We start from the raw sequence: 10,529 nt of genomic DNA on the forward strand, positions 1-10,529 counted from the left end.
CCCCGCAGTCCGCCTCCAACCCAACGCAGTCCACACGCGACGCGCAGCCAGCCAAGGCCGCCCGCGCATCGCCCCCTCCCCCTCCCCCTCCAACCCTAACCTGCGCGGCCGTAGATCCCATCCAATCATCGCGCCGCCGCCGCCGCCGCCCGCCCCGCCCGACCCCAGCCTCCCCCGCCACCCCCCGGGCCGCGATCGCCGTCCTCCCGCCGCCGGAGGAGGAGGGGGAGGCTCGCCCGCGACGGGGGCCATGGAGGCCGACGGCGCCGCCCCGGCGGAGGCCAAGCCGCTCACGCCCGAGGAGGAGGCGCTCCGCCGCAACACCGACTGCGTCTACTTCCTCGCCTCGCCCCTCACCTGCAAGAAGGTATGTGCCGCCCGCCGATTGCTCCCCCGTTCCTCCCTCCCCTTCCCTTCCCTTCCCTTCCTTCCAAGCTAGCCCGCTTCGTGCGGCGCGGCGGTCTTGATTCACGCGATTGGAGCTCGTAATCTCGTCCGGGAATCGAGTCGCGGGTAGGGTATCCCATCTGGGCTAAGCACCGGAGAGAAAGATTTCGCGACCCAAGATCGCCCGGGTATCCACGATGTTCTTTGCCGATGTGTAGGACGTGAATTGCCATCTTTCTTGGTTTCCGATGCTAGGGCTTGGTCAAGTTATGTTCCTTTTGCTAGACGGGAATTGGGACGGCAGTCTTATACCTATACCTAATCCTAATCCTAATTGACGGTGAAGACAACCCATTTGAGGCATCATTAGGTTGAATGCGCCCCCAACAAATTGACTATTGCCTTGATTATACCCCTTTTAGTCGCGGGGACAGGGTGGCAACATGAATCACGACGTCTGTTTGCCCAAGATGTAGATTTTACCTGGCTCATGGGGAGGATTTCCTGATAGGAATATGTTATTGCCCAACAGGGTTATGCTTCCCCTGTCTGAAATTTTCGTTTGGTCCTGAAGACCTCAACATCTCTTTTGAAAAGAATATGTTACTCCAATAACAGATGTCCAGATTACAACAACAATAGTTCTGATAAACTTTGTTTTTTATGTAAAGGGTGAATGCTTGCTCAATGTCAACCTGTAACAACTATGTATTTAGACGTGGGTACCTGCTTTTAGTCTTGTACCTTTGAAACATCCTGCAATTCAGGCATGCCTAATTGACTAGTGTCTTACTCCAGAAAGTAACACTTCTTCTTCTGTTATGCCTTTTTTTTTGCTTCATTTAGTGCTTGTACGCGTAGGATCTTAATGTATTATGTCCACATAGGTCTTTTCTATCTTCAATTTGGAACACCCTATGTGGTGTAAATGCTGTAATGGGCTTATGTCCGCACCAGCTAATTATCCTTGGGGCGCTTAAGATTGACCTTGTTTCAAAATTTGTGTCTGATTCCTACTTTGCTATTAGATTTTACCTGTTAAATTTCTGTGCTTCAGTTTGTATACTTTATATATTGTTAAGTCCATCTCTTTGTAGAACATTATTCAGATCATGCTACAGTATGCATTACAGACCATGATTTCTTACTGCCAGAGTTTGGTTATTAGTTACCAGTGAGAATCATTTTCGCTGACCTTGCTTTGTTCTTTCTTTCAGGGGAACCAATGTGATTTTCGTCACAGTGAGGGTGCCCGGATGAACCCTAGAGACTGTTACTACTGGTTAAATGGCAATTGCTTGAATCCAAAATGTTCATTTCGCCATCCGGTAATACTCCTTTCCTTTATTTTCCCTGCTGATTATTATTCACCATAAAACCTCTTGTAATATCTGTGAGCAACTGGCATCAATAATTATCATATTTATATTCTGTTAACAGTAACTAACAAGGCATGATTATACAAACCCCTGTAGTGATTCAAGTCATGGTCTTAATTCGTTTTGACATTTTATCAGTTTATCAGTTGAAATTGTTATCTGAAGTCTAATTCTGTTTTCTCTACTTTTGACCAGCCAATTGATGGTATGTTTGGTGCTTCAACTCCTGGAATACCTGCAGTGTCTTCACACTATGCTGCTTATAACTCGGGCAAGCAGATGGTCCCATGCTATTACTTTCAGAAAGGGAACTGCATCAAAGGAGATAAATGCCCCTTTTCCCATGGACCGCAGCCCGCTGGCAATAATCCACCAGAACAGGTGGCGAAGGTTTCTTCCTTTCCTTTGGAGCAGCCTCAGACCCAAAAGAATGAATTTTTGGGTGTCAAGGAGTTTGCTCAGACAAATCATCTAATTCAGCAAGGTGGCCCAATAAGTGACGACAGGTCCAAGTCAGTTAATAGGGCTGCAGGGAATTTTGCCAGGACAGCTGCAGCTGCTATACCAGCTGAACTAGCTTCCAGTGCAGTGAAATCTTTGCCCAAGTCAGGGAGCGTACAAAACAGCATGCCAGCAGTGAATAAAAGTTTCAGAACCTCTTCAGGCGAGGATCATCCTGAGTGCTATCAGAACAATCTTCCTGTGGAAACTGATCCTATGCAAGATTGGAATCAACCTTACCATACACCTCCTCAGGATGACATGCCCGAGGACAGTAGAGATGCTGATGACTTATTGGGGGAGTCTTCGCCTGGTTTTGATGTTCTTGTGGCCAATGATGCAGATGCTGGTGCTTATATGCACGACCCTGACGATTTTGGAAGGGATATATATCCAGTAGAAGATTATGAATATGCTCCGGCTGATTTTGAAATCCAGCCTCATCATGAAAGAGAGCTATTCAACGGAATGGGTGAGCAAGGACCGATCGGACAAATGTATGATGGCTATGACAGGAAACGTCGTAGAACATCTTCTGAGAGGAACTTGGACAGACCTTCCTATTCAGAAAGGAGGTCTCGGCAGAGAGAGACTGGTCCTGTCGAGATAGATGGATCAGATTTACGTCACCGGCTCCGCAGGAGAAAAATAAATGGGTCTCCTGGCATCAGCCCAGAACGCAGTGGAGAGTCGCGTCGGAGGGATGACCGCTACAGGGAAAGGGCATATGATGGTCACCGTACACACAGAGATCGCCATCAGGGCCCTCGAGGGAGCACCCTAAGCTCCCGTCTGCAAGGCAGAATAAAGCTTCCTGGAAGATCACCTGATAGAGTAGATGCTCGCTCCGAGAGAGAGCGAGATAGAAGACAACTCCGGGACAGGCTGTCTCCGGTTGTGCCTATGGATATTCAGGGTGGCAGGCATCGGGAGGCAGGGCATCATCAAGAGAGGATCAGGCAGAGATCAAGCGAACGTGCTTCAAGTGCCAGGATTGCTGATGGCAAGCATTCGAGACAGAATGTAACAGATTCACTCAACTTCGCCAGCCGGAAAGACTTTGGTCCGGAGTCTCGGAAGGCGAATGGAAGTGTTCAATCTGAAGCATCTCTTGATTTTGAAGGCCCAACGCCTCTCAGCGTCATCTTACAGAGGAAACGACAGGCTGCATGCGGCAATGGCAATGGCTCATCTGCCCACAATGTCAAAGAAGATAAATCTGCTGCGGTCTCTCACAGGCAGGCTGAATCTCTGGTTGAAGCTGAGAAGGAGGGCTATGACAACACTATCAGTTCTGAAGAATGCAAGAGTAGATCAGGTGATGAAGAATATAAAGAGGAAGGCCAGGTCCCTGCATCTTCGTCGCACGGTGACAAAGCTGAGGCTGAAGATATGATTGAAGTGGAAAATCAAGAGGCTGATAACTATGAGCAGAGGCAGGGGGAGTCGGAGTATGAGGCGACCGAAGGCTATGAGTACAAATCCGAAGATGAGAATGCATATCAAGACGACGAGGAAGAGTTTGAGGACGACGATGATTTTGCCCGGAAAGTCGGGGTCGTCTTCTCTTGAGCTTCTGGCTTTGATTTTCTTGGCGCTTCTTCAGGCCAGGCTGAAATGCTTGATTTCCCCTCTAGTGATTGATTGATCCTCTTGGATGAATTCTTGTGGCGCTCCATGTTTGTGTTTCAAGTTGATAGCGCCAAAAAGGCCTGGTCTTTCCCGGGGCTTATGAGCGATAACTGATATTATAAATATAGGTCAGGCATTGAGCGAGGTAGATGATTATTGGATAAACGAGAAAGTAATCTTTACGTGTAAAAACAGCTGCTGCACTTTGTTGAGCGTATCCTGGAACTCTGTATTGTATTGGTTTGATTACTAACATGATGATACCCCATTGATATTTTTGTGCCTGAGATGGATAATATAACACCCCCCTCCAACTTGGAGGGCATCCTTTCCTTTCCTTCACAGAAGAAAAAAGCTTTGATTCTCTAAGCTCCATTTGCCTGGATGCATGTGTGGATATATTTGATTGCGAAATCATTTTGCTTCATGAGTTTATTTGTGACAGTGTGGGAGTACCTGCTGATCATGTTTCTGTGACGAGCACATCTATCTGAATAAGTACCTGCTCTTCATTCTTTGAGCTTATAACTGGATCTGGATCTGGGTGGGGATCAGTGGTGCTGTTGGTTGTAGTACTAGTTTATCTATCCATGACTATCTGTCTGCAGTTGGAAGTCAACTGAGTATAATTCCTGATCTTGTGCGATGCCAAATGATCCAATCGGGACACAAGTTGAGTATAATGTAGGTGATGGAATCAAGAGTTTTGGCTATTTTTGCACTGGCCATGGGCAAACCAGCAACTTGGAAGATATGACAGTACACAAATAATTTGATATAATCCGATCTTGCTTGCCACGAGATTGTTAGTGTATTAGGGCAATCTCAAGAGCTCACATGCTGCTGCCCTGGCAGATCTTGCTGATCATGTGCTCGCACGTTAAGCATGTACTAGCAGTATAATATACTACCTCTGTCCCGAATTAGTTATCTTGGATAGTGTTAAGATACCATCTGTTCGAATGTCAAATGGTGGTAAGATGAGATAGTTTCAGGATAGTGAAAATGTGCAGACGTTGGATCAAAATACCCTTTATAGTTTCAGAGAGAGGATACTAATGCATTTTCTCTAAAAAAGGAAAATGCATAAAAAAGCAAAATTTGTTTCTTTTTTAAGTTAAGAAAAAAAAACAATTTTTATGATGGAACGGAGGCTCTTCTGGATGACTCTCCCGTGGCATATAGCGCCGGCCGCTCGCCCCGTCCCGTCCCGAGGAGAGGAGAGGCTTCCAGAGTCGACAGTCCAGTCCAGGCTTTGGTTGGAGGGAACTCGGCGAAATCCGGAGCGTCTCGCGTGCGCGTTGGGGAGTGTCAGCCGCCATGGCCGCCAAGAGGGTGCTCCTGCTCTGCGGAGACTACATGGAGGACTACGAGGTCTCCATCTTATCCTCCTCCCCTTCTGTGCACAGATCAAATCGATTCCCCTTCTACCACTACTTCGTTTCCTGCGTCCTGATTCCGGCTTGTTAACTGGTTTCTTTCTTGGGTCGATGGATGGGTGGATCAGGCCATGGTCCCGTTCCAGGCGCTGCAGGCGTACGGGGTGTCCGTCGACGCCGTCTGCCCCGGCAAGAAGGCCGGCGACGCCTGCCCCACCGCCGTCCACAAGCCCATCGGCCACCAGGTGCGTCCTCGGATCAGTTTCCCCCGTCTGCTGTTTCTGTGTAGTTGGTACTGTATGTTCCAGTGGATAGGGTTTGGCCGGGTTGGAGTAGTGAGAAGAGCAGGACATATTTAATCATTTAACACGGCCAGTTAGTTTGGGAGATGCATTCTTATGCAACACGAATTCCTTTTGTTTGTAAAGTGCACACGACCTGACTAATCTCTAAGACGAAATTCTCTAAGTCAGCCTGTGTTCTGTAAGGGGGAAACCCCTGTGGTAACTGTCTGTAGGAAGCCATCATCGTTTGAACAGATGAAATGGTGTAACAGCGCATAATTCATTACTCTACAAAACATTCCCAGCTTATCCAGATGCCATGTTCACATCCACTGGATGGCTGTACAAATTTGAGCATCCCCTCGGCATTTAATGCTATGTAATTGGATGGTCGTACAAATTTGTTCAGGGTTTTACAGTCTCGGTCTCATAATTAAGTCAATATGTCTAAAACAAAATCGTACAGCTCATACAGTACAGTACAATGCAACATTGAGGGAGTAGGGTAATGGCACTTACATGCAGTTGTGTAGTAGATGTACTGAAATGAGGGCGTATGTATGCTGTAGGTATACTGAACCAACAATTACACCTTCATATTATGGACTAGATGAATGGAAGCAGCTGTTCGGAGTTGGTAGTTTGTGCATTTTTTAATATGCAAGCATGATTGGTTAGTGTTCAAGTAACAAGTCTATCAAATACTCCCTCCGTCCCATAATATAAGAGCGTTCTTGACACGTGCTGTCATAATTTTCTTTTCGTTCAGTACTTGTTGAGGCTATCATAATTTTCTTTTACTCGAAATTCTGCTTGGATTTTCTAATTATGCATTCCCCCTGATTAATGCTTAAAACTAAAGTTGGTCATTGGATCTTTTTTGTTTAGGCGAATTTTAAATATTGGTCTGTACATGCTTGATATGAAAGGAGGGATTTATCTAATGAACTACACATATGGTTTCACATTCCACCACTGTGCTCACAATTTAGGCTCCTTTGATTCACAGGGTTTGGAAAGCGTAGGAATAGAAAATGTACAGGAATATGATGTACTGTCCACTGAAATACTACGTCGGGTAGCAAAACAGAGGATTTTTTTCATGAAGTCCAACCTCATGCTTGTTTTCCTGTGAAAATGAACTAGGAAGTTCCTATAGGATTGGTTCCTGAGGAATGTAATCCTGTGAATCAAACAACATGTAAAGGGAAAATTCCAGAGGATGTCAATCCTGCAAAATTCCTAGGAAAATCCTGTGAATCAAAGGAGGCCTTAAATGCTGTATATTTTACTCACTAATACGTCTTGAACAATCTAAAAAATATATAGCTTGGTTTATCTTTGTAACTCCTTATCTGATTTTTCCATTTTCCACATTGTTGTGTCTATTTTCTCAGTGTTGGTCCTGTGTAAATACTTGATCTTAGGGGTCTCTGTATTGCATATACACGGAACTTTTAATTTGTCTCAAATGCTCAGTTGTAAAAACCAGCCATGCTGGCGGTTCTTTTTATCAGTGTGATGGTATGCTAACTGTTTCTGATATAATTCTGCTCTAAAAGCCCTACACTAATTTTGTCTTGTGGATACACCACGCAGACAAATTCTGACTCAAAAGGTCATAACTTTACCCTAATTTTCTCTGGACGGTATTGCTCCTGTCTAAATACTTGGTCTCAACTAAAAATACGTGTAGATACATCCATTTCTGCGTCAAGTAATTCGGGACGGAGGGAGTAACATATTTCTTCCTACAGTTCCACTTCTCTTATATATACTTGAGTCTTAAATAAGCACTGAATGTTTAAGTGTTGGTGTGTACACATTTATATAATGAATAACTAAACAGGTGATTTCACATGTCATCTTCCGTGCTCACAATTAAAATTTAGCACTTTCTACTCATCAGTACACCTTGATCTTAGTGGTCCGTGTATTGTACTATCATACTAATTCTTCCTACAGTTCTACCTCTCTTACATACACTTGAGTCTTAATTATGCACTGAATCAGTGTTAGTGTGTACATGTCTGACATAAAAGGATACGTAATGAAGAAATACACAGATGATTTTGTACTTCACCTACCGTGGTCACAACTGAATTGTAGTACTTTCTACTCATCAGTACATCTTGAACAATTCCAGCTGTTGAATATCTGTTGAACTGTTTATCTGTTTCCGTTCTTCTTTTCCCACATTGTTGTGCTATTAGCCCTGTTTTCGCCAAAAGGTATTGCTCCTGTGTAAATACTTGGTCATAGGGGTCCCTGTGTTGTCACATAAATTTTTCTTGCTGTTCTGCTAGCATACTCTTGAATTGGCAAGGAATATCATCTAATCTGTGTGGAATGGTCGGTTTTAAGAAAGCAGCCATGTTGGTGGTTCTTTTTATGAGTGTGATGGTACCTCAAATCTTTGTGACATAGTACTGCCCTAAAAGTCTGCACTAATTTTATCTTCTGTATATATGATGCAGACATATGCAGAGTCAAAAGGTCATAACTTTGCACTTAATGCTTCATTTGATGAGGTTGACGCTGCTGCATATGATGGATTGGTAATTCCTGGAGGCCGTGCACCAGAATACCTTGCGATGGATGAAAAAGTGCTTGCCTTAGTTAGGAAGTTCTCTGACGCTAAGAAGGCTATTGCATCAGTTTGCCATGGACAGCTGATTCTGGCAGCAGCAGGAGTTGTCAGGGACCGTACATGCACCGCGTATCCTGCTGTCAAGCCAGTTTTGGTTGCTGCTGGGGCCAAGTGGGTTGAAGCTGACACTATGAAGAAATGCGTCGTTGATGGTAATCTCGTCACTGCAGCGGCTTACGACGGTCACCCTGAATTCATCAGCCTGTTTGTGAAAGCACTTGGAGGCTCCGTCGCAGGCGCAGACAAAAGGATTCTGTTCCTTTGCGGGGTAATGCTTTCTGCCCTAGTCAATTCAGTTCATGTTCCTCCTTGTAAACATCGTTTCTCATTTTCTTCATAAATCATAACCACTGTGCTGAACCTGTTCCATTTAATAACATACTAAACAGGATTACATGGAGGATTATGAGGTGATGGTCCCGTTCCAGGCCCTGCAAGCCCTTGGCTGCCATGTCGATGCGGTTTGCCCCGACAAGGGCGCTGGGGACAAGTGCCCAACTGCCATCCATGACTTTGAAGGCGACCAGACTTACAGCGAGAAGCCCGGTCATGATTTCGCTCTAAACGCGTCGTTTGACAGCGTGGACGCTTCAAGCTACGATGCGCTTGTGATTCCCGGTGGGCGCGCCCCTGAGTACCTTGCATTGAACGAGAAGGTGCTCAGCTTGGCCAAGGGGTTCATGGATAAAGGGAAGCCGGTCGCGTCGATCTGCCACGGGCAGCAGATCCTGGCTGCTGCTGGGGTTCTTGAGGTACGTGATAACTGATATCTGTTAACTAGCTTGTCCTGCCCTGCACCCTGCATCAGTTCCAGCCTTCCTGCTTATAGTCCGTTCTGCTCTGAAGAAAACAAAACCCAATTGTCTGTCTGTCTGTCTGTCTGTCTGTCGCAACACCTGATATATATCATCAGCGTATGTAAAATGTTGTTCTAGAAGGAACTGTGGGTGCTCTATGTTGCTCATCGACTAGATGGAAGCACGAAACTGATTTAACCCTTGCTGTTCTGTGTGATGATATATGCAGGGTCGGAAGTGCACGGCGTACCCTGCGGTGAAGCTGAACGTGGTGCTGGGCGGGGGGACGTGGCTGGAGCCGGACCCGATCCACCGGTGCTTCACGGACGGCAACCTGGTGACGGGCGCGGCGTGGCCGGCGCACCCGGAGTTCGTGGCCCAGCTCATGGCCCTGCTGGGCATCAAGGTCTCCTTCACGTGAGTGCTCCGGGCTTTTTCCTCACATCATATACAGCACAGATAGATTCTGTACCAGTGACTTGTCCTCGAGTCTGAGACTGTCTGTACCTGTACCGTCCTGAAGCACTGTCTCGTGGCATTGTTGGTGGTTGAAGCAAGCAATAAAGCCTGTGTCGTCGTTACTGGTACCCTGACTTTTTTTCGACGCCGTTGCTGCGTGGCTTCTCTAGCTCGTCTCTGGACGGCCAGGGAGCAGTTCACGCTGCAGCCTGCAGCTGGGATGCATCGCCGGAAGCTCACAAGAAGGAAGCAAATTGAACACACGCTTATACAAACCTTCCTCCTTAGTTAGGTCCTCCTTGCTTTAATTCTACTCCCTCCATTTCTAAATATAAGGGCCTGTTCGGCTCTCCACCAGCTCTGCAAAATTACGGAATCTGTGGAGCACCTACTTTTCAACTCCGCGATTTTAGCCTGCAGCTCCGCGGAGCGGAGGGACCCTAAGTCTTTTAAATTTTTTAATATGGATTATATACGGATGTATGAAGACGTGGGTAAGTCTTTTAAATTTTTTAATATGGATTATATACGAATGTATGAAGACGTGGGTAAGTCTTTTAAATTTTTTAATATGGATTATATACGGATGTATGAAGACGTGGGCAACCCTCGTACGAGGCGATTGCCACTATGTGGGCTCATAATCTGATCACTCTTTCGGCTATCTGAAAGTGCAGGAATCAAGAATGATCTGTGTTTTAATGGTACTCCCTCCGTTGCTTTTTACTCCGTGTATAAGATTTGGTCAAAGTCAAACTACACAAAGTTGACCAAATTTATATTAAAAAAATGAACATCTACAATACTAATACTATATAGTATGAAAATATATTTCTTGGTGCATCTGATAATATTGATTTCATATTGTGAATGTTTATATGTTTTAATATAAAGTTAGTCAAACTCTACAAAGCTTGACTTTGACCACATCTTATATGTAGACTAAAAAAAACGAAGGGAGTAAAACTTGGCTTGGTTTCGGCATCATGCGTTTCGGCGCTTGTAATAAATATAGTATTTCCTCCGTTTTTTTTACTCCGCATATAAGATTTGGTCAAAGT

The 10,529-nt window shown here is 45.4% G+C and overlaps 2 protein-coding genes across 2 annotated transcripts; both read left to right on the forward strand.

The window, feature by feature from the left end:
* The first annotated feature begins 12 nt into the window (after window positions 1–12).
* LOC123190978 (zinc finger CCCH domain-containing protein 32) lies at window positions 13–4,173 on the forward strand. Its single transcript, XM_044603712.1, has 3 exons — window positions 13–367; window positions 1,605–1,715; window positions 1,962–4,173. The coding sequence occupies exons 1-3, from the start codon at window positions 251–253 to the stop codon at window positions 3,837–3,839; spliced, it is 2,106 nt and encodes a 701-aa protein (XP_044459647.1). The 5' UTR covers window positions 13–250; the 3' UTR covers window positions 3,840–4,173.
* Window positions 4,174–5,034: 861 nt separating this feature from the next.
* On the forward strand, window positions 5,035–10,152 carry LOC123190979 (protein DJ-1 homolog D). Its single transcript, XM_044603713.1, has 6 exons — window positions 5,035–5,273; window positions 5,407–5,523; window positions 8,040–8,480; window positions 8,602–8,964; window positions 9,239–9,426; window positions 9,533–10,152. Exons 1-6 carry the CDS (start codon window positions 5,220–5,222, stop codon window positions 9,600–9,602), a joined length of 1,233 nt encoding a protein of 410 aa, XP_044459648.1. The 5' UTR covers window positions 5,035–5,219; the 3' UTR covers window positions 9,603–10,152.
* The last annotated feature ends 377 nt before the right edge of the window (window positions 10,153–10,529 follow it).

Source organism: Triticum aestivum, chromosome 2A, assembly GCF_018294505.1.
Source record: "Triticum aestivum cultivar Chinese Spring chromosome 2A, IWGSC CS RefSeq v2.1, whole genome shotgun sequence".
Lineage (NCBI taxonomy): Eukaryota > Viridiplantae > Streptophyta > Magnoliopsida > Poales > Poaceae > Triticum > Triticum aestivum.